This window comes from Pan troglodytes, chromosome 7, assembly GCF_028858775.2.
Source record: "Pan troglodytes isolate AG18354 chromosome 7, NHGRI_mPanTro3-v2.0_pri, whole genome shotgun sequence".
Taxonomy (NCBI): Eukaryota; Metazoa; Chordata; class Mammalia; order Primates; family Hominidae; genus Pan; species Pan troglodytes.
Window position 1 is genome coordinate 56,410,380 of NC_072405.2, and position 24,374 is coordinate 56,434,753.

The 24,374-nt window shown below is 41.2% G+C and overlaps 1 protein-coding gene across 5 annotated transcripts in view; it reads right to left on the reverse strand.

Annotated features, from left to right (window-relative positions):
* Window positions 1–24,374, reverse strand: part of PRKDC (protein kinase, DNA-activated, catalytic subunit) — a 186,403-nt gene that overhangs the window by 90,151 nt on the left and 71,878 nt on the right. For all 5 annotated transcript variants that reach the window (XR_010159536.1, XM_519750.9, XM_001147162.8 and 2 more), the window contains exons 35-41: window positions 23,934–24,092; window positions 22,335–22,538; window positions 18,297–18,482; window positions 17,798–17,902; window positions 15,904–16,071; window positions 14,154–14,281; window positions 973–1,180 (exon numbers count right to left, since the gene is read on the reverse strand). Coding sequence is in view for 4 of the 5 variants with exons in the window: in XM_519750.9 (XP_519750.6) it covers window positions 973–1,180; window positions 14,154–14,281; window positions 15,904–16,071; window positions 17,798–17,902; window positions 18,297–18,482; window positions 22,335–22,538; window positions 23,934–24,092 (1,158 nt within the window). In the remaining variant the exon portion in view is untranslated. The remainder of the gene's footprint in view (window positions 1–972; window positions 1,181–14,153; window positions 14,282–15,903; window positions 16,072–17,797; window positions 17,903–18,296; window positions 18,483–22,334; window positions 22,539–23,933; window positions 24,093–24,374) is intronic.

Below are 24,374 nucleotides of genomic sequence, written 5' to 3' on the forward strand. Positions count from 1 at the left end.
AAAGGTAACAAATAATTATCTTTGGTCTTATTAAACATGAAATATATCTTATAGAATATATCAAATTTAATACTTAATATCCTTTAGACAGACAGAATTTTAACAGTCAAAAATGCTAAATCACTTCAATAAGAAAGCATGCAATTGTCCAGGTCTAGAACACGAATATAAGCATTGATATGTTACACTGGTGAAGCAGGAAATAATGTGTGACATCCAAATAGTGAGCCAAGGGTAGAAAATGTTTGCACAAAATCTTACTGAAGACATGGGAACAACAGGTGAAAATCCAAAATTCTCAGCTATTTTGAAGTCTGCATTAACAATGCGGCATCTGGGTATTCATAGTATTTCCCAACAGGATTCCGAGGGAGGCTGAGTGATACATCCTGCCCTCGCCCCACAAAAAGTATCCAAAAGATGCCCTCATCCCTGAAACCTACCTCCTCATGTGGCAAAAAAGGACTTTGTAGACAAAATTTAGTTAAGGGCCTTGTGATGAGGACATTATTTTGGATTGTACAGGTGGGTAGGCCATAAATGAAATCACAGGCAACCTTGTAAGAAGGATGTGTAGGGAGATTAGATAGACAGGAAATGGAAATGTGACCAGGGAGGAAGAGACCAGGGTGAAACCAGCACAAGCCAAACAATGCTGGCAGCCCCCAGGACCGCCAGGAACAGCTCTTCCCTGAGTTCCCAGAGTGAGCGTGGCCCTGACAACACTGTGATGTCAGCCCAGTGAAACTGATTCTGGACTTCTGGCCTCCAGAAGTGTAAGAGAATATCCAAATTTGCGTTAAGTTGTTACAGAAGCCACAGGAAATAAAGGCAGATCCCATGTAGCCACAGACTGTTATGTGGCACACTCCTTGAACAGCAGAGGCCATGTGACTGAGCACACAGCAGTGTCTAAGCACACCAGTCAAGTAGGCTGCTTACTTCTTATTACTGATTTAAGGCGTATGATACCTTTGTAAACCTGGACTTCAACACATCAATGGCATCCACCACAATTGTGCTGAAGAATTCTCTCAAAGCATCCAGGCTACAGTGCCACAGCAGAGTGAGGAGGGAGCGGTCCACAAACGACTGGCGTGTGAAACTTAGGCGGGGGTCATCCTTCCTGAACATTTCATACACGCTTTCCAGAAGGCCTACTTGTGTGACACATGAACCCCTAAGAAAACAAGATAAAATTATATGAACATCCCTGCTTTGAAGAGGAACTTTATGAGTGCCTACTACATAACAGGCAAAGTAAACACCAGTGATTACAAATTACAAAAATAACTTTAAGGACTATATATATGCAAAATCCACAAAACACAAAAAGCATTTGCACATGAACCATACTACTTTTATCCACTCCCCAAAATCTTCAAATCAAACATGGGCACTAAAAAGAATGTTTCATTTACTTTCAAATCTGGTCTTGCTTAAAGAACATCTGGAAGGCTCTGGAAGAATCTCAAGCCTAAAAATAGACACATTTCTAGGATATAAAACTCAGAAGTTGGCTGGGCGTGGTGGCTCACGCCTGTAATCCCAGCACTTTGGGAGGCCGAGGCTGGCAGATCATGAGGTCAGGAGATCGAGACCACCCTGGCCAATATGGTGAAACCCTGTCTCTACTAAGAATACAAAAATTAGCTGGGCGTGGTGGTGTGCGCCTCTAGTCCCAGCTACTCTGGAGGCTGAGGCAGGAGAAATGCTTGAACATGGGCGGCGGAGGGTGCAGTGAGCCGTCACACCCCTGCACTCCAGCCTGGCAACAGAGTGAGACTCCATCTCAAAAAAAAAAAAAAAAAAAATCAGAAATTATGATTTTAAAATTCTAGTTTCTCCCTACCAGTGAACCACCATTGCTATTTCCCAAACAGAAATATACCTGTCTATCTGGCCCTTTATTTTCTCACCTGAAAATAATATATTTGAATAATCATCTATAAAGTTTTGTCTATAAATCTATAAATTAAGAACGCAGAGTTAGTATCTTCATCTGTAAAAATAAGAGGGTTAAGACTAAATGGCCATTAAAATTCTGATGCCATGAAGTTAGATAACCAGGTCAAAAATACTAGATTCAGAAAGTAACTCAGTCATAAAAAGACTATAGGACACTACTAGATGCCATACAGGATTTGCAAAGTTTATTTGGGTACTATAATGGACTGAATGTTTAAGACTCCCCAAATTCCTATGTTGAAACCCTGATCCCCAGTGTGATTGTATTAGGAGGTAAGGCTGTTGGGAGGTGATCAGTGCCCTTATATAAGAGGTCCCAGAGGCCGGGTGCAGTGGCTCATGCCTGTAATCCCAGCACTTCGGGAGGCCGAGGCGGGTGGATCACCTGAGGTCAGGAGTTTGAGACCAGCCTGGCCAACATGGCGAAACCCCGTCTCTACTAAAAATACAAAAATTAGCCAGGCATGGTGGCAAATGCCTGTAAACCCAGCTACTCAGGAGGCTGAGGCAGGAGAATTGCTTGAACCCAGAAGGCAGAGGTTGCAGTGAGCTGAGATCACACCATTGTACTCCTGCCTGGGCAACAATAGAGAAACTCCGTCGCAAAAAAAAAAAAAAAAAAAAAAAAGAAGCCCTAGAGAGTTCTTTGTCCCTTCTACCATGGATGACTCAGAGAGAAGGTGCTGCCTATAAAGCAGGCAAGCAGGCTGTCATTAGACACTCCATCAACTGGCAGCACGTTCTTGGACTTCCCAGCCTCCAGAACCATGAGAAATACATTTCCGTTGTTTTATAGGCCACCCACTCTGTGCTATTCTGCTATAGCAGCCTGAAAGGAATAACACAGGCACCATCCTAGGCTCATTTTCTCTTGAGGAGCTTTCCACTAGCAAGCACAGTAGAGATGCACATAAAACATCTGACTCTTACCTAAAAAGCTAAGATAGTAAGGAGAAGCAAAATAAAAAGAGCAAAGACCTAATGTTAAAAATGGGCCCACAGATGATTTACTGAAAAATGCAAATTAAATATATAAAAATATGCCTGACTTTACTCATAATAAAAGAAAAATTAAGGTAACAAAGGGAAACCCTTTCTCACCTATAAATTGGAAAAAATCTAAATGTTTCACAATGTTGGCCAGACAGTAGTGAAACAGATACACTAGTATATTACAAATAAGGGAGGAATGCAAATAATACAGCCCCAAAAGAAGCAATACAGAGATACCTGGCAAAATTACAAATGTACTTACCTTTTCATCTGCATTTAGGAATCTACCCCAAAGATACACGGGCAAATACAAGATGATATAAACACAAGGCTATTCACAACAGCATTATTATTATTATTTTAAAATATTTTTTGTAATGATGGGGTTCTGCTACGTTGCTCAGGCTGGTCTCAAACTCCTGGGCTCAAGTGATCCTCCTGCCTCAGCCTCCCAAAGCACTGGGATTACAGGTGTAAGCCACTGCATCTGGCTTCCCTGTGGCATTATGTTTAACAGCAAAAGATTGAACCCAGAAGTCCATCGGCAAAGGGCTACTTTAAAATACTATGATACTTCTTTGCAATGAAGAATTAAACACTAATTTTTTAAGACAAAGAATGAGGAAGATTTCTATATGCTGATAGGGCGAGATCTGTACAAGACAAAAGTGGAAGAGATAGGAAGGTGATGGGGCAAAAGAGGAACAAGAGAAGGGCCCGAGATGGAAGGAAGATCCTCTGAATTGCAGCTCATTATATAGCTTTGATTTTAGTCATGTAAATATCATACATGTTCAAAATGAAAATTGAGTCAAAAGAAAAAACAAAATTTCTAAAATTTGAAAATTAAATAAGCACTACTAATTGGTGTAATAACCACACATCAAGAAAAAACTACATCAAATGATTTTGGAACACAAAATTTGACTGTAACACAAAAATTTGACTGTATATCCTTAGATGGCATGTACTAAGAAAATTATAGCTAAAATGAAAAACTTAAACTTCATCTAGCTGTCATTATTCTATGTAATAATACTGGTATTGTTATTTTTGAAAGTATTTTGTGCATATTGTAAAGCCATTGAGTAATTATAGACTATCACTGGAAACATTAGAAAGGAAAAGAGAACAAGATGCACAGAGTAAAGGAATAAGAAAAGAAGTTACACTAAAATCCTGTAAAACAGAAAAAAGAATAAGAAAAAAATTTTAATAGTAAAAAATTTAGTTGCCCTTTATTTATTTTTGTTTATTTTTTCAGGCTCTCTGGCCTTGTTCCCAATCTCAGGAGGAAGCATGCACTCCTTCACTATTACATATTTTGTTGGCTATTGGTTTTTCATAGACAGCCTTTGTCAGTTTTATCACAAATGGATGTTGTAGTTTGTCAAAAGTCTTCCTGCATCTACTGAAATTATAATGAGTTTTCTTCCTTTATTCTATTATATGGTATCTAAGACTAACTGATTCCCAGATAGAAAAGCAACCTTTCATTCTTACAATAAACACCAATAGGTTATGGCATATAATGTTTTGTGGGTGTTGCTGAATAGCTTAATGTATCTTTAAAAATTTTTGTGTTTATATTCATGAAGGATACTTACTGGTCTATAGTTTTCTTGTGCTGTCTTTCTCTTATGTTGGTCTTGTTACTCGCCTCACAAAAGGAGTTGGGAAGTATTCCTTCCTCCTCTATATCCTGAAGGGTTTATGAACTACTGGTACAATTTCTTTTTAAATATTTTAATTCCGGGTACGGCGGCTCACACTTGTAATCCCAGCAATTTGGAGGCTGAGAAAGAAGGATCATCTGAGCTTACGAGTTCAAGATCAGCCCAGGCGATTTAGGAAGAACCTCTCTACGTTTAAAAAAAAAAAGAAAGAAGAAAAAAGGCTGGGCGTGATAGCATGCCTGTAGTTCCAGCTACTAGGCAGACTGAAGGAAGACCACTTGAGCCCAGAAGTCAAGGCTGCAGTGAGCCATGATCATGCCACTGCCCTCCAGTATGGGCAATAGAGCAAGACCCTATCTCAAAAATAATAAATGAATGAATGAATGATAAAATTCAATGGAAGGAGTGGACCAAGAAGGCTAAATAGAAGCCTCCAGTGATTGTCTCCCCCGCAGAACACCAAAATGAACAACTATCTGTATAAAAAAGCACTTTCATAAGAACCAAAAATCAGGTGAGTGATCATTGTACCTGGTTTTAACTTCGTATTAAGGAAAGAGGCACTGAAGAAACTAAGAAAGATAGTCTTCAATCAGCTACACCACTCCTTCCTCATCCCCCAGCAGCAGTTGCACGCAGGACACAGAAGCTGTGCACTTGGGGGAGGAAACGCACAGTGACGGGGCACTTTGCATTGGAACTCAGTGATGTCCTGTCACAGCAGAAACCAACCCAGGGCAGAATTTAGCCAGCACTCACTGGGAGAACATTTCGACCAGCCCTAATCAGAAGCAAACTGTCCATCCCAGTGGTCAGAAACTACATTCTGGCAAGCGTTGCCACCATGGGCTAAAGTGCCTTGGGGTCCCAAACAAACTTAAAAGGCAACTAAGATGACAACAATTGCAATTCTTGGGCAAGTCCTCGTGCTGGGCTGGGCTCAGAACAAGTGGACTTGGGGGGCACATGACCTGAGATACCAGCTGTGGCCACTATGGGAGTGCTTGGCCATGCCTCCCCAAACCTAAGTAGTACAGCTTGCAGTAATAAAAGTGATTCCTTTCTTCTGCTTGAGGACAGGAGGGGGAGAGTAAAGAGGACTTTGTCTTGCAACTGGGATACCAGCTCAGCCACAGCAGAACAGGGCACCAGGGAGAATCCTGAGTCCCTCACTCCAGGTCCTGGCTCCCAGACGACATTTTTAGACACACTCTGGGCCAGAAGGGAACCTGCTGCCTTGAAGGGAAGGGCTCAGTCTGATGGGATTCATCACCTACTGACTAAAGAGCCTTTGGGTGACGAATTATCAGTGCTAACCAGGTAGTACTTGCTGTGGGCTTTGGTTAAGACCCAGGGCCACGCTGGCTTCGAGTGTGACCCAGCACATTCCCAGTTGTGGTGGCCACAGGGAGAAACCATTTCTGCTTGAGAGAAGGAGAAGTAAGAGTAAAGGAGACTTGCATTATGTTTCATGCCTTGCAACATGGGCACCAGCTTGGCCACAGAGGGGCAACATCCCAAGCGGGCTTCTGAGGTCCCCAGTTCTAGGCCTTGGCTCTTAGGATTTCTGGACCTGCCCTGGGCCAGAGGGGAGCCCACTACCCTGAAGGGAGAAACTCAGGACTGGCAGCATTCACCACAAGCTGACTACAGAGCCCTTGAGCCTTGAGTGAAAATCAGCAGTAGCCAGGCAGTCCTCACTGCAGGCCTGGGGCAATGGTGACCACAGGCAGAGACTTCTTTATTTTAGGAAAGGAGAGGGAAGAATGAAAAGGACTTTGTTTTGCAGCTTGGCTGCCAGCTCAACTGCAGTGGAATAGAGCACCAGGTAAATTCCTACAGTTCCCAACTCTAGGCCTGGCTCATAGATGGCATCTCTTGACCCACCTGGAGCCAGGGAGAAATCACTGTCTTGAAGGAAAGAACACAAGACTGGCTAGATTTGCCTCCTGCTGATTGTACAGCCACTGGGCCTTGAATGAACACAGGCAGTAGCCAGGCAGTGGTCACTGAAGGCCTTCAGTGAGACCCAGTGCTGTGCTGTGCTGTGCTTCAGGTCTGACCCCATGCAGTCCCCATGGTGGTGGCTACAGAGGTGCTCATATTACCGTTCCCCCAGCTACAGGTAATCAGCACAGACAGAGAGACTCCATTTGTTTGAGAAAAGTAAGTAAAGGAAACAAGAGTCTCTGCCTGGTAATCCAGGGAATTTTCCAAGATTGTACCAAGACCACTAAGGTGGTACCTCTATAAGTCTGTAAGAACCACAGTGCTACTGGGTTTGGGGTGCCTCCTACAGCAGATTAGGACTTAGGGTGGCCCCTAAAGCAGACATGGCTTCAGTGACCGAAGACTTAGATCATACCCCCAAGTACCTACAAATACCTGGAAAGTCTTCCCAAGAAGGATGTATATAAACAAGCCCAGAAGACTACAATAAATACCTAAAATCTTTAATGCCCTGATATCAATGAACATCCACAACCATCAAAACCAGCCAAGAAAACATGACTTCACCAAATCAACTAAATAACGCACCAACACCAATCCAAGAGAGACAGAGATATGTCACCTTTCAGACAGAGAATTCAAAATAGCTGTTTTGAGGAAGGCCAACAAAATTCAACATAATACAGAAAAGGAATCCAGAATCTTATCAGATAAATTAAACAAAGAGATTGAAAAAATTAAAAAGAATCAAGCAGAAATTATCAATCTGAAAAATGCAGATGACATACTGAAGAATGCACTGGAGTCTCTTAAAAGCAGGACTGATTAAGCAGAAGAAAGAATTAATGAACATGAAGGCAGGCTATTTGAAAATACACAGAGGGGACAAAAGAAAACAGAATAAAAAACAATGAAGCATACCTACAAGATCTAGAAAAGAGCCTCAAAAGGGCAAATCAAAGACTTACTGGTCTTAAAGAAAAGGTAGCGGGAGACAGGGGTAGAAAGTTTTTTCAAAGGGATAATAACAGAGAACTTTCCAAACCTATTGAGAAAGATAGCAATATTCAACTATAAGAAGGTTATAGAGCACCAAGCAGATTTAACCCAAATAAAACTACCTCAAGGCATTTAACAAGCAATTACCCAGAAGTCAAGAATAAAGAAAGGATCCCAAGAGAAGCAAGGGGAAAGAAACAAGTAACATACAAAGGAGTGCCAATACATCTGGTAGCAGACTTATGGGTGGAAACTTTACAGGCGAAGACAGAGTGGTATGACATATTGAAGATGTTGAAGGAAAAACATTTTTTCCTAGAACAGTATATCCAATAAAAATATCCTTCAAGCATGAAGACTTTCCCAGAAAACATAAGCTAAAGGATTTTATCAATACCACAAGATAAATGCTACAAGAAATGATAAAAGGAGTTTTTGTTGTTGTTGTTGTTTTTTTAAGACGGAGTTTCGCTCTTCTTGCCCAGGCTGGAGTGCAGTGGCATGATCTTAGCTCACTGCGACCTCCACCTCCAGGGTTCAAGCGATTCTCCTGCCTCAGCCTTCTGAGTAGCTGAGATTACAAGCACCTGCCACCACGCCTGGCTTATTTTTAGTAGAGACAGGGTTTCATCATGTTGACCAGGTTGGTCTCAAACTCCTGACCTCAGGAGATCCACCAGCCTCGGCCTCCCAAAGTGCTGGGATTACAGGCGTGAGCCACCACGCCTGGCCAGGAGTTCTTTAATATGAAAGAAAAGGACATTAATGAGCAATAAGATATCACCTGAAGTATAGAACTCACTAATAAGTACAAAGAAAACCACAGAATACTGTAACACTGTAATTGTGGTATGTAAACTACTTATATTTTGAGTAGAAAGACTAAAAAGATAAATTTATCAAAAATAATAACTTTTCCAGATATAGACAGTGTAATAAGGTATAACTTGAAACAGCAAAACGTTTAAAAAGCGGAAGATGAGATTAAAGTGTATAATTTTTATTAGTTTTTTCTCTTGCTCATGTGTTTGTTTATCCAATCAGTGTTCAGCTGTCAGCAGTTTAAAATAATGAGTTATATCATTTGCAAGCCTCATGGTAACCTCAAATCAAAAATAACATACAACAAACACACAAAAATAAAAAGCAAGAAATTAAAACATATGACCCGAGAAAATAACCTTCACTAAAAGGAAGACAGGAAGGGAAGCAAGGAGGAAAGACCACAAAATGACCAGAAAACAAATAACAAATGGTAGAAGTCCACACTTATCAACAACAACATTGAATGTAAATGGATTGAACTGTCCAATAAAAATAAAGTGGCTAAACTGATATAAAAAAGTAAAAAAAAAAAAAAAAAAAAAAAAGATCTGTTGCCTGCAAGAAACACACTTCACCTATAAAGATCCACACAGATTGAAAATAAAGGGATGAAAAAAGATATTTCATGCCAATGGAAACCAAAACAGAGCAGGAGTAGCTGTACTTACATCAGACAAAATAGATTTCAAGACAAAAAGTATAAAAAGGGATTTTTGAAGTCATTATATAATGATTAAGGGGTCAATTCATCAAGAGGATATAACAATTGTAAATATATATGCACCGGTCACTGCAGCACTCAGATATATAAATCAAATATTAGAGCTAAAGGGGTGAGACAGACCATTAATGCAACAACAGCTGAAGACTTCAACACCCCGCCTTCAGGATTGGACAGATCTTCCAAACAGAAAATCAGTCAACAAAGAAACATCATACTCAATCAGCACTACAGACTAAATGAACCTTATAGATGTTTACAGAACATCTGACTCAATGGCTGCAGAAAACACATTACCCTTATAGGCACATGGATCATTCTCAAGGATAGAGCATATGTTAGGCCACAAAACAAGTCTTAATACATTCCAAAAAACTGAAATAATGTGGACAAAGGATATAAATTGTACAGCCAGTATGGAGAACAGCATGGAGGTTGCTGAAAAAACTAAAAATAGAACTTCCATATGATCCAGCAATCTCACTGTTAGGTATACACACAGCCTGGGTGACACAGCAAGACTCCATCTCAAAAACAAAAACAAAAAATAGGCCAAGCGAGTTGGCTCAAGCCTGTAATCCCAGCACTTTGGGAGGCCAAAGTGGGTGGATCACCTGAGGTCTGGAGTTCAAGATAAGCCTGGCCAACATAGTGAAAACCCATCTCTACTAAACATACAAAAAAAATGAGCTGGGCAAGGTGGCGCTCATCTGTAACCCCAGCTACTCGGGAGGGAAGCTGAGACAGAAGAATTACTTGCACCTGGGAGGCAGAGGTTGCAATGAGCCGAGATCATGCCACTGCACTCCAGCCTGGGTGAAGAAAGGAAATCAGTATATCGAAGAGGTACTTGCACTCCCATGTTTACTGCAGCACTGTTCACAACAGCCAAAACTTGGAAGCAACGTATGTGTCCATCAACAGACAAATGGATAAAGAAAATATACACAGTGGAGTACTATTCAGCCATCAAAAAGGAATGAGATACTGTCATTTGGAAAAACGTGAATGGAACTGGAAATCAGTATGTTATGTGAAATAAGTAAGGCACAGAAAGACAATCTTTGCGCGTTCTCACTTACTTGTGGGATCCAAAAATCATTAAAACAATTGAACTCATGGAGATAGAGAATAGAAAGATGGTTACCAGAGGCTGGAAAGGGTAAAAGGGAGGGGGAAATGGGGATAGTTAATGGGTACAAAAACATGGTTAGATAGAATAAATAAGATCTAGTATTTGATGGCAGAATAGGGTGATTACAGTCAATGGTATTTTCCTTTTTTTTTTTTTTTTTTTTTTGAGACGGAGTCTCGCTCAGTCACTTGCCTCCCGGGTTCACGCCATTCTCCTGCCTCAGCCTCCCGGGTAGCTGGGACTACAGGCGCCCACCACCACGCCCGGCTAATTTTTTTTTTTGTATTTTTAGTAGAGACAGGGTTTCACCTTGTTAGCCAGGATGGTCTCGATCTCCTGACCTTATGATCTGCCCGCCTTGGCCTCCCAAAGTGCTGGGATTACAGGCATGAGCCACTGCGCCTAGCCAATATTTTACATTTTTAAATAATTAAGAGTATAACTGGATTATTTCTAATGCAAAGAAGGGATAAATGAGGTGATGAATACTTCAGTCACCCTGACCTGATTACACATTATACACCTGTATCAAAGTGTGATTATTACACATTATACACGTGTATCAAAATATCTCATGTACCCCATAAATATATGCACCTATGTACCAACAAAAACAAAAATATATTATATATCTGGGCCGAGCACTGTGGCTCACGCCTGTAATCCTAACACTTTGGGCGGCTGAGGCGGGAGGATTGCCTGAGCTCAGGACTTTGAGACCAGCCTGGGCAACATGGCGAAACCCTGTGTCTACTAAAAATACAAAGAATTACCCAAGTGTGATGGTGTGTGCCTGTAGTCTCAGCTACTCAGCAGGCTGAGGCACAAGAATCACTTGAACTTGGGAGGCAGAGACTGCTGTGAGCCACTGCACTACAGCCTGGGAGACAAAGTGAGACTCTTTTGACAAAATTCACTAGTAGCTATCTGGAGGCCAGGCACAGTGGCTCATGACTGTAATCCCAGCACTTTGGAAGGCCGAGGCAGGTAGATCGCTTGAGCCCAGGAGTTCAAGACCAGCCTGGGCAATATGGTAAAACCCTGTGTGTATATAAAAAATACAAAACTAGCCGGGTGTGGTGGTACATGCCTGTAGTCCCAGCTACTCACGAGGCTGAAGTGGGGGGATTGCCTGAACCCAGGAGGAGGTCAAGGCTGCAGTGAGCCTTGACCACTGCACTCCAGCCTGGATAACAGAGTGTGACCTTGCATCCAAAAAAACAAAACAAAAAAGCTATGTAGGTCTGGGATTTCCTTCACAGAAAGATTTTTAATTATTAATTCAATTTAATTACTTGTTGGGGGTGTATTCATACATTTTATTTCTTCTTGAGTCAGTTTTGGTAATTTACGACTTTCTATGAATTTGCCCATTTTGCTTAAGTTGCTGAATTTGCTGGCCTAATATTTTTCGTAATATTCGCTTATAATCTTCTTACAGTTTCTGAGAGGTCAGTGGTAACATCCACCTCTTTTCATTCTTAGTTTTGACAAACTGTGGTTCTTCCTTTATTTTTGGCTAGCCTAGCTAATGGTTTGTCAACTCCTTTAGCTTTGATTGTGAAAACAAATACTGATTTTTCTCCACCATTTTTCTGTTTCCTATTCCCTTCCTTTGTATTACCTTGGTTTAGTTTTTTTCTTTTTCTAGATTTTAAGGTAGAAAGTTCAGATTACTAATTTAAATCTTTCCTATTTTCAAACACAGGAATTAAAAGATACAAATTTCCCTCTGAGCACCTATTTAGTTGCATCACATTTGGATAAGCTTTATTCTTATTTTATTCAGATCAAAATGCTATCTGACTTCCTTTGTAATTTCTTATTTCACCCAAGGGCTATTTAGAAATATATTATTTACAAACATTTTCAGATTCCCAAAATTTCCTTGTGTTGTTGAATTCTAATTTAACTTCACTTTGGACAGAGAACATGCTTTGTATGATTTCAATCTTTTAAAATTTATCAAGACTTGTTTTTATGGTCTAGTATATAGTCTGTCCTAAAGAATGCTGCAGGTATGCTCCAAAAGAATGTGTTCTGCTGCCGTGCAGAATTCTGTTTTATAGTTGGTTAATTATGATATTTTAAAAAATATCAGTAGAAAGGAATGAACTATGTCATGGATGAACATCAAAAATATTACGCTGAACAAAGAAGCCAGGAATAAGAGATCACATATTGTATGATTCCACTTATATAAAATGTCCAGAGAAGGCAGATTTATAAAGACAGAAAGTAGATTAGTGTTTGCGTGGAGCTAGGATCAGCAATGGCAGTCAACTGTAAATGGTCCTGTGGGGTCTTACTGGGGAATAAAAATGTTATATGGTGCTGGTTGCATACTCAATAAACTACCTAAAAATCATGGAACTATATACTTACAGTGGGTGAAGTTTATGATCTGTAAAATACAACTCAAGACAAATTTACATGGATATTTACAAATTCAATATAGATAAATGCCAATTTTAAAAATTCATTGGAAGTTTACTATGAGGAGTAGCCATGGCATCAAACCCTTACTTCAAAAATCAATAATCGGGGCCAGGAGGGATGGCTCACATCTGTAATCCCAGCACTTAGGGAGGCCGAGGCAAGCAGATCATTTGAGGTCAGGAGTTCGGGACCAGCCTGGCCAACATGGTGAGACCCCCTTCTCTACTAAAAATACAAAAATTAGCCAGTGTGTTGGCGTGCCTGTAATCCCAGCTACTCGGGAGGCTGATGCAGGAGAATCATTTGAACCCAGAAGACAGAGGCTGCAATGAGCCAAGATCATGCCACCGCACTCCAGCCTGGGTTACAGAGCCAGACTCTGTCTCAAAAAAAAAAAAAATCAACAATCAAATATGTCCTATCTTTCCCACTGTATTTTTGCTAAAATACTAAATTGCATTTTTGGTAACCAAACAATCCGAGTGATGAGACCTTCATTACACTGTAATTCCAGGCACTAAATTTAGAAGGAATAAAAGAATCAGAAAAATGGCCATTTGCAACTCTTAATGAAATAAGTGATTCAGGGCAATCATCATAAATAGAGCTAAACCATGAGGAAAATACAGTCATGCACATGGCTAGTCAATCCTAGCATCACTAAAAGCAGGATCACCAGACATTATGCACCTCCTAATGCCGTGAATAAGAAGTATAAAGTATCAACTATTAGTCTTGCCAAAATTTCAACCTGAATCTAACTGTGCTTTTAGACATAACTTTCCATTTACAGAAAATCCAAGGGCTAGAGGAAGAAGTTCAATGAAAGCAAAAGAATCAGATAAATCCAGAATATAAGACATTATACAGGACAAGTGTCCAAGTATCTCCAAAAACAAAATAAATAATAGAGGAGACTGTTTTAAATGCAGACTGAAGAGACATAACAGTGAAATGCCATGTATGAACCTTGTTTGGACCAAATTTCAAATAAGCCAACACTGTCAGCTTGTTTGAGACTACTGAGGAAATCTGACTATGGAATTACTGATAATTTCGTTCAGTTGATAATGGTACTATGGCTATTCAAGAAAACTGCTTTAAGAGACATATACAGAAGGATTTAAGAGGTGAAACGACATGGTGTCACAGATTTGCTTTAAATTACAATAGCAGTAGCAAAAAAGAAAAATGACAAAAGGCCAAGATGAAGCTTGGAAAATGCTGAACTTTGTTCAATCTGGGGCCTTATTTATACTCTTCCTCTAGCTTTGTGTATGTTTGAAAAATATAATAATAAAAGTTTTGTTTTAAAGACAAAAAACTAAAATAAAGTTTAGTAGCAAGAATATAATTGCCACTCAGCTTTTTTTTGGAACAGAGAGGATAATTTCCCACAAAACTGAAATGCGTATGGTTCCTGAGATCCCAGGCCAGAATGACTTACCTTCTGGCAATCCTCTTGAAACTGGATTGAAATAATTCTTCCATGACATGCTGCTGTTCCCGACAAAGAACTTCTGTCATCAATTCCAACAACATAGGGCTTTGAGATAATTCCAATGCATCTAGAAACTAGAAAAAATACATCAACATCATTAAAATTTTGTTGGGTTTTACTTTTGCTTCAATAGTTAAATTATATACTAAAAATATAAAAAGTTTCTTATATAATAAAAAATATAACATACAGAAAAATACACCAGAATTTCACAGACTTAACAAATACCAGTATTTCTGTCATTTTTACAGATATTGTTGAGTGGCTGGTATATATCAATGTTCACTATATACTGAGCCTAGATTCTTTCTAGGCTTTTTTTTTTTTTTTTTTTTGGAGACACAGTCTCGCTCTGTTGCCCAGGCTGGAGTGCAGTGACACGATCTCGGCTCACTGCAAGCTCCGCCTCCCAGGTTTCACGCCATTATCTTGCCTCAGCCTCCCGAGTAGCTGGGACTACAGGCGCCCGCCACCACGCCTGGCTAATTGTTTATAATTTTAGTAGAGACGGGGTTTCACCGTGTTAGCCAGGATGGTCTCGATCTCCTGACCTGGTGATCTGCCCTCCTCGGCCACCCAAAGTGCTGGGATTACAGGCGTGAGCCACTGTACCTAGCCCCTATTCTTTTTAGGTTTTGCAGATGCTACTCTTCTCTGCATCTCAGGTTCTGAGAGTACATGGAGACGTGCCTTCAACAGGCCCCCCTCCTTCACCATGCCAGGGACTCTCGCCCTTACTCTGATTCTGGTAATGTGCATCTTTTCCACACCGTCCTCGCTACAGAGGGGATATCCCAGGCCGCTCCCCCGATGTTCTCATCTTGACTCTCCCCTTCTCCATCTCAGTTTCTGTTCTGCTTTCTAGGAGATACCCTTAATTTTATCTTCAGAATAGAACAAGTATGTTTTATTTAAATTTTGCTTCTGCATATTTAATTTCCAAGGATCATTATCCTATCTCATGGACATAATACCTTCTTTCATCTCTGAAACTGTTGTGTGCAGTTTCCACTGCACTTCAGCCTAGACGACAGAGCAAGACTCTGTCTCAAAACAAAAGAAAACAAAACAAAAAACACCAATGTATTTCATGTCTATGTCCAGACTTGAGTCCTATCCCCGGGATATCTCATGTATACACAAACATTCCAAAATGCGAAACACTTCTGGTTCCAAGCATTTCAGATAAGGGATGCTCAACCTATCATATTAGGGATAATCACGAAATGCTTCTCAAATAATCGCTACTCTATTAAATTTTAGAAACTGGAAATTATTGGTAATATTCTATTTCTTAGCTTCTTTTGGTATTACTGTTCATAACTTACATATACTTTATACATTCCATTTTACACATAAAGTATTTCACAATTAAAAATGGGAGAAAAAAATTCCAGTGGATTCACATATACTCCTGTCACTGCTTTCCAAGTGAATTAAATGAATTCTCAGGCCACACACACATAAATAAATGGGACATGGTGCTGATTCAGTATGTGCTTCCTCTTCTACAAATAATGACCCTAGTAAAAATGTACTGTACAAGCTTTGTGTAGAAAGAACATTTTGAATAACCTATTGGGTGGTTTACAACTTCTCTGATTGTGGATATTTCACTCACCTCTTTTCATCAAGATATGTAACAAGAAAAAAAAAATCAGTGTTTTAATTTTACTTGATACTACTAGAAACTAACCTTTTTCATGCAGTCCACATAATTATTGAACCGCGGAGTTCCTGGGGGAAATTCCCTGGACTGCATGGGGAAGTGAGCAACGATGAGCTGCTCCAGAACACGTCTAAGTTCCTCCAGACTGCCTCCAGTGAGGCTGGTGAAGAATGGAAGAAGAGTGACAGCTTGGCCCTGTGGAGCAAGACAGACATAAGAAACTGCACGAATTATGGCTTATATATCCTACAGAATAAATAAAATTACTGTAAGACATTGCAAATAAAGCATTATGTGGAATCAATGAATGACTTCACCATAATTTCTAAATTATATTAAAAACCAACATGAATACAATTCTATACCTCAGCTTTTTTTTTTTTTTTTTTTTTTTGAGACAGAGTCTCACTCTGTCACCCAGGCTGGAGAGCAGTGGCATGATCTTAGTAGGCTCACTGCAACCTCCGCCTCCCAGGTTCAAGTGATTCTCCCTGCCTCAGCCTCCAGAGTAGCTGGGATTACAGGCACCTGCCACTATGCCTGGCTAATTCTTTTCATATTTTTCATAGAGACGGGGTTTTGCCATGTTGGCCAGGCTGGTCTCAAACTCCTGACCTCAGGAGATTCACCCGCCTTGGCCTCCCAAAATGTTGCGATTACAGGCATGAGCCACCGCAACCAGCCTATACCTCAGCTTTGACTCTTACCCAGGCTAGTTGGTTGATGCCAGCTATGGACACATAAATAAATGGGACATGGTGCTGATTCGGTATGTGCTTCCTCTTCTACAAATAATGAACCTAGTAAAAATGTACTGTACAAGCTTTGTGTAGAAAGAACATTTTGAATAACCTAAGGAGGAGTTTACAACTACACATTGCAGAACTACAGAAGAACTTCATACTGAGCTTAACAAGAACTAGGAGTTGACTCCTGTTCTCCCTCGCATGGCAGTAAATTCCAAGACTGTCTATGGAGAAATGGGAAACTTGATTAATCACACAGCAGAAAATTCCAAAGAATTATCCCCTTTATCCAGTAAAAAGGTCCCTTGAATTAAGGCCACTTTTCAATAGGGTTTAAAATCTAATTGTTCTAGGACTTTAAAATTAGTAACCCTTAAAATGACAGTATTTATTCATTCTTGACCCTAAAAAATCACCAAAAATTTTTATATTATTTTAATAGAAAAATGACTGAGTAATAAAGTCATTATAGCACAAAAAGCCAATTTAAATAATATGTATGCAAACACAAATGTTAATTCATCCAAATATGATAATCTTATACTTTAAAAGAAATGTTCTAGGCCGGGTGTGGTGGCTCACACCTGTAATCCCAGCACTTTGGGAGGCCGAGGCAGGCAGATCACTTGAAGTCAGGAGTTTGAGACCAGCCTGGCCACTATGGTGAAATATACTAAAAATAAAAACATTAGCCAGGCCTGGTGGCGCACACCTGTGATCCCAGCTACTCGGGAGGCTGAGGCACAAGAATCACTTGAACCCAAGAGGCAGAGGTTGCAGTGAGCCATGATTGTGCCACTGTACTTCAGCCTGGGTGACAGAGCGAGACTGTCTAAAAAAAAAAAAAAAAAAAAGCAAGCAAGCAAGCAAGCAAGAAATGTTCTCATGTCTTGGAGAGGCACACTGAACTGAAGCAGATACAGGTCAGATAACACGCCCGGCCTGCTTGGCCTTCCTTGCCTGCTGACGGGTGGGTTGACCGCACAGGTGAAACAAACACACCCACACAGGATGGTTATCGAGACTGGCTAATAAGTACGGGGGATTACTGTGCTAGTCTCCCTACATTTGAACACGTTTGAAATTTTCCATAATAAAAAATAAAAAACATCACAAAAAAAAATACGAAAACAGAAGAGAATGTAATCCAAAAAAATAAATATTTCACTGTTTACCTTTAAATGTAGATCCAGCTTTGTGTCAGCAAGTAGACTAATATATGTTGTAAAGACTTCAGGGAATGAACCATGACTTGTATTAAAAGATACAGATGAATCAATCTAAAGGAAGGAAAAGAAAAACAGGACACATTTGTATATTACATCTCTATTTCCTTTAGCCCATTGCTCAAATGTTTAAATTCCAGAAATGAACTGTAAATTTAATTTTGGGCTTCAATAATATTTTCACAATCTTATTGTAAAACATTGTAATACTATCTGTTAGGACAATACATGCAAAGGTACTTTAAAAAGATATAGCATAAGAAATAGTAAGTCTAATAAATAATGGAAAAAGTTTAAAAAGGTAAATATAAGCAACCATCCTGTCAAAATATTTTCTTATTTGTCAAACCAATGAGCTTTTGGAGCAACCTCCATCAAATTTTAAAGACACAAGTTACAGAGTTCAGAAGAATAAACATGACTGCTTTTTAAAGGAATATCAAAATACCTGTAAAATTTTTGCCAGTAAGGCCAGCACTGCCATTTTAGTTTCGAGAGGGGAATCTTTGGCCCACCATGAATCACACTTCTTCCAGTGTTGCAGAATTGTAGTCGCAAGTTTCAGTCCTTGGTGTTTCTGGCTTGCTCGCTCCCTGAAGCTCTGGTCTAACATGCCGTTCAAAACGGCACTCACCTGAGACAATTTCGTTGTGAGTGAAGAAAAATTCTTAATTTTGAGAATGACAGAAAACAAAATTTACCTTTATTTCAAAGCTATTCTTGGAAAATAAATAAGCTATTTCTATAATAGATGTTTATCTACTTCAAAACTCCTCGAGTTTGATTTGAGGTACACTTTAACCATAGTTTTTCCACAGAAAGTACAGGGTGGCCTTAGCTATGTCATCAGGCTCATCCAGCTTCTTCTGGCTTTCCTAGTCTGCGCAGTCTAGGAAAAAGGAGTCAGCTCTCTTCTGTCACCACCACCACAACTGTACATGCATGCACAAGCACACATAGGTGTACACACACAGGCACACAAATATGCACATATGCACAAATGCACACTTCCTGTCCCACCACTGTACATGCATGCACAAGCACACAGATGTACACACATAAGCAAACATGCACCCAAGCACATACTTCCGGTTCCACCACCACCATACAGGCACACACTAGCACACACAGGTGTACACACACAAGCAAACATGCACACACGCAAACGCACACTTCTTGTTCAACTACCATCATACATGCACACCCACATTTCCTGTCTCACCACCACTCCCGCAACAGAGTGACAGGCTAATTTTGGTCAGATTAACATGCACTATTCCTGTCATTCTGACTATGCAAACATTTTTCACAGATGTTCCAAGTAGAAACAATGCTTTTCCCTTTTTGCACATTTTGTACTCTCTGAAGCTAACCTTGTTTGCTTTCATTGCTCTTTTCAATGTGTCTGTCATTAATTCGTCATCAAACTCTCCCAAGTTATGAAACTGCTGCAAGCCCTCTAAGCCTATCAGGTCTATCTGCCCCATTTCTGTGGCAACTCAGCTCTTGATCTGCAATGCTGGTGCTGGACCTGGTGCTGGGCCATCCACGCCTCTGTGTGGGGCCGACATACTGTATCCAGCACCTTCCCCTGTCTTGGCTCACTGCCTGATCACTCTCTACCCAGCAGCATCGTGATGAGAGTGCACAGGGACCTCTTGGGGATCTGGCATGTCTAAAACATCTGTATTCCACTCTCACATAATGGATAATCCAGCTGGATTCAGAACTCTAGGCTGAAGATTTCTCTTATGAACTATGGAAGAAATCTGGTTCAAGTCTTGCAATGTCCACACTGCCGCTGAGAAGACATATGTCATTCAATTTCTAGATCCTTTCACACATAACTGCTTTTTCTCCAGTGGAAACCTGAGAATCTTTTATTGTAGTGAAACCCCACGGTTCTGAATTCTCAAGAAATGTGCTCCACGTGGAGCTGTTTCTGTGCACCATGCTGGACACTCCATGGCCCTCTTCTACCTGGAAACTCAAAGCCTTTGCTTCTGGGCTCCTCTGGAGCTGTGTCCTCAGCAAATGCCACTCCTGACCCCTGCCCTCCGGAGCCAAGGCCCTGCTGCTCAACCTCATGCATGAATCCCTAGTCTCCTCCTCTTTTCTCTCGTGTTTTCTGTTTTGTCTTTCACTCTACTCTCTGTGAGAGTTACTCAAGTTTACCTTCCAAACTCATTTCATTTTTAATTTCTGATGCCTATGCTTAATTCCCAAGAGATCTTTTTTGTTCTCTGATGTTCATTCTCCATAGCAATTCTTATTTCACAGTTTTGTCTCTCATCTTTCAGTTTTTTTTCTCCACCTTACATTTCCATCTCACTGAACAGGCCTTGCCACAGTTGCCTGTGTCCTGCTACGCCCTCTGGCGTCCCTTTCCTCAGGTGCCTGAGCCCCTGGGCTGCCGGCTCACAGGTATCACCCGCCTGGAAGCGCTGTGCAGCGTGCAGGGCTCGCTGGTGGGGAGGATCACTGTCACTGACCCAGCTGGCTATGATGCCTGCATCTTTATTTTCTCTTAGGGCTTGTCAGGATATTCTGGTGCCCTGCCAAGGGCAGATGCTGAACTGAAAGTATTCAGAGGGAAAGGGCAGACAGCCTGAAAGTCTAGAATTTAGGTAGGTTAGTACTTAACTTTCCTCTTTTCCTGATGGTATCCACATATTCAGCCACGCCAGAGCCCCCCAGTCTGGAGGTCTCTATCCTCTCCAGGGAGTCACTGCCTCCTGCCTTCTCCTCAAGTGGGGAGGAGACCCCCAGCAGCAGAGACAGGAGGCTGCCCTGCAGGGGAGAGCTGGCCTTTGCCCAATCCTCTCTTCTCAGCCTCTGCTCACCCCTGCTCCCATGTCTGCCCTGCTGGGGCTCAGCACGTGTGGACCCCAACTTCCGAAGGCTGCATCACCTCGCAGCTATCTCAAACTCTGCATGCAGTCTGCCACACCTGTCCTTTTGATTTACAACTCTTGTCACTCTTGGAAGTCCTTTTCTCTGTGTCCTTTGAGATTGTAGAGGTGTTTTAAAAATCTCATTCTGTTACTTTAGAGGTATTTAGGGAAGGAATAGAGGTCAAAGGCGTATGTTTTTTCTATCATTTCCATCAGAGGTCATAGTTTACGAAATCAGAATGTTAAATCTGAGTGTCATCTACTACGATTTCTAATTTTAAAGAATACAAATTCCTACTGCAATCTACCACAAAAGATTCCCCTACAACAGAAAAGCACTGTTTGCAATAAAAGCTCAACTTAGGAAATCATGTACTCTCCCTTAAAATGGTCATATCAACAGTTAACAGTTTCTGTCCACAGAACAAGTTAAATTTCAAAATCCCAGAGGTTTAGCAAACGAAAGTCAACTATATATTAAATACTGATCTCCAGAGAGTCAATGTGAGGGAGAAAGGGGGACACGGCAGGAACATGCCAGAAATGATAACTCAGCATCGAAGCCACGAGAGAACTCTGAGAACAGAGAGGTCTACCGGGGTGCAGAGACCTGCCTGCAGCTGGTATGAATGCAAAGCCAGCTCTGGGCCCCAGGACAGGTTTGTAAGCTCCAAAGCCACATCTTGGCAAATGTCAATACCCTGCATAGCTGTGCCGTATAATATTCAGGCTTAGAAATTTGCAAAGCATAAGGGAATAGAAAAAACAATCAATGTTTTAACATCCAATAACACTCATTAGCTATTTCTTACTTTTTTGAGACAGAGTCCCGCTTCATTACTCAGGCTGGAGTGCAGTGGGCATGATCTCAGCTCACTGCAACCTCCGCCTCTCAGGTTCAAGCAATTCTCCTGCCTCAGCCTCCTGAGTAGCTGGGATTACAGGCCCACACCACCATGCCTGGCTAATTTTTTGTATTTTTAGTAGAGACAAGGTTTTGCCATGTTCGCCAGGCTGGGCTTGAATTCCTGACCTCTGGTGATCCGCTCACCTCCACCTCCCAAAGTGCTGGGATTACAGGCATGAGCCACCATGCCTGGCCTAATATTCATTAACTATTGATAAGGGGTATGTTTTGGGTTTTTCTGAGTTTGTTAAAAGCAAGAGCTTTCAACCTTATAGGAAAAAGTCTTGTCATACTTTAATGAAATATTTCAGGAATGTGGCAACCCTTTTATAAGGATTATATAAGAAAATATTGACCGGGTGCAGTGGCTCACGCCTGTAATCCCAGCACTTCGGGAGGCCAAACTGGGCAGATCACGAGGTCAGGAGTTCAAGACCAGCCTTGCCAACATAGTGAAACTCCGTCTCTACTAAAAATACAAAAAATTAGCTATGTGTGGTGGCGGGTGCCTGTAATCCCAGCTACTCGGGAGGCTGAGGCAGGAGAATCGCTTCAATCTGGGATGCAGAGGTTGCAGTCAGCAGAGATCGTGCCACTGCACTCCAGCCTGGGCGACAGTGCAAGACTCTGTCTCAAACAAACAAACAAACAAAAAAACAGTTTATTTAAAGGGAAATTTTGTTACCATTTTGGGATTATCCACTGAAGACTGCATGAGCTCCAATACAGCAAGATCCAGATTTTTCAATAATTCCGTGTTGATCGTTTCTGAGAACAAGCTATAGAAATACTCCCCATGGGAGAAGTGGATGACGCTGCCCTGTGAGCTGCCCAAGGACGCCGTGGACAGCACCGCTGGGTTCAGGAGAAGACTCACAAGGCGCTCACACTGGGAAAAAGAAAGGAGAAGTACCATAACTGGGGCACATCTTTACATGGCACAGAAAGACCCTTGGGCAACTGATAACTTTGAAATTGGAAAATGACACAGGTCTAAAAAGAGCCTGATATGTGAAGCCTGGATTCAAGCTGAAATTGTATATATTTCAACTAGCCTCCATTTTCTAGGTTTCATTTTGGGAAAGAAATCTTCCTTGACCCATATTTCTTCCAAATGTCCAAAAGTCTTGTTGTTGTGTTTTATTTTTTGAGACAGGTTCTCGGGCTGTTGCCCAGGCTGGAGTACAGTGGCGCGATCTCGGCTCACTGCAAACCTCCACCTCCTAGGTTCAAGCAATTCTCCGGCCTCAGCACCCCCGAGTATCTGGAATTACAAGTGCGTTCTACCACACCTGGCTAATTTTTGTATTTTTAGTAGAGACAGCATTTCACCATGTAGTTCAGGCTGGTCTCGAACTCCTGACCTCAAGCAATTCACCCGCCTTGGCCTCTCAAAGTGCTAGGATTACAAGCAATAAGCCACCCTGCCCAGCCTTGTTGTTTTTTAAAGACAGGGTGTCACTCTGTTGCCCAGGCTGGAGTGCAGTGGCATGATCATGACTCACTACAGCCTTGACTTCCTGGGCTCAAGCGATCTTCCCACCTCAGCCTCCTGAGTAGGTGGGACTACAAGCATGTGCCACCACACCTGGCTAATTTTTTAAATTTTTTTGTAGAAACAGGGTCTCGCTATGTTGTCCAGGATGGTCTCAAACTCCTGGGCTCAAGCCATCTGCCTACCCCAGTGTTGTTGCTTTGAGGATAGTCTATTAAGGGTGAGTATTTTTAGACAATTTAAATATGTAATTGTTTACATTAATTGGACAAAGGGGTGAAAAAGGGGTTTCTGCTACAGAAGAAAGTTGGGATGGAGTGAACACAGAGGGCTGGCTGCAGATTTCAGCTACAGCAGGGACTATTTAAGGCCAGCCCTGCATGGTTCAAAGAGCCATGAGAATATTTTTTTGGAGACTCTGGTTCCTCTGGGATTATCCTTCAGAGGCCCTCCCAATCATCCATGTGAAGGACCACCAAGGAGAGGAGAAGAGGCCACATGTCAACATGACTCAGCTTCATAATCACAAAACGTTCTCTAGCTAATTCCTTTTGGAAACAAAGTGGGATAGACAAAACCTCTATTTAAAAAGAATGTTGTTCTATTCCGTTTTTTTTTTTTTTAACTATTGAGAAAATAATCTTTTAGAAAGTTGGCTCATGCAAATCATATAATACTTGTCCAGCTAAAACCTTACTACCCAAATTCCACAGTTTCTAGAGACACCTGCAAGTGACATATGTATTTCTATTATTAGGGGAGTGCAGCATGCAGAGGCGTTTTTCCTACCAGTCCTCCAAAAGCAAAGGCTAACTCCAGAAGTCCGCTGGCCAGCTGCTTACAACTGAGGTCTAGAGAAGGCAGACACTGTCTCTCATCTCCAGGGGCAATGCCTTTATAAACCAGGGAAAGAAGTTCTGTACCAACAGAATGATGCAAATCTGTGGACTAAAAGGAAGCCAACACTGAAATGCCTAGCAAAAAGATATTTCTTAGAAAAAAACAACTTCACTCCTTTCATTAAATAAAAAACCCACTTCAGATAGCACTGACAATTACCTTCCAATATTCAGAAAAATTTTAATTCAACTTTGCTTTTGTTGTTCTTGCTATTGTGAGGCAGGGTCTTGCTCTGTCGCCCAGGCTGGAGTGCAGTGACACAATCGTGGCTCACTGCAGTCTCAAGCTTCCAAGCTCAAGCAATCCTCCCACCTCAGCCTCCTGAGTAGC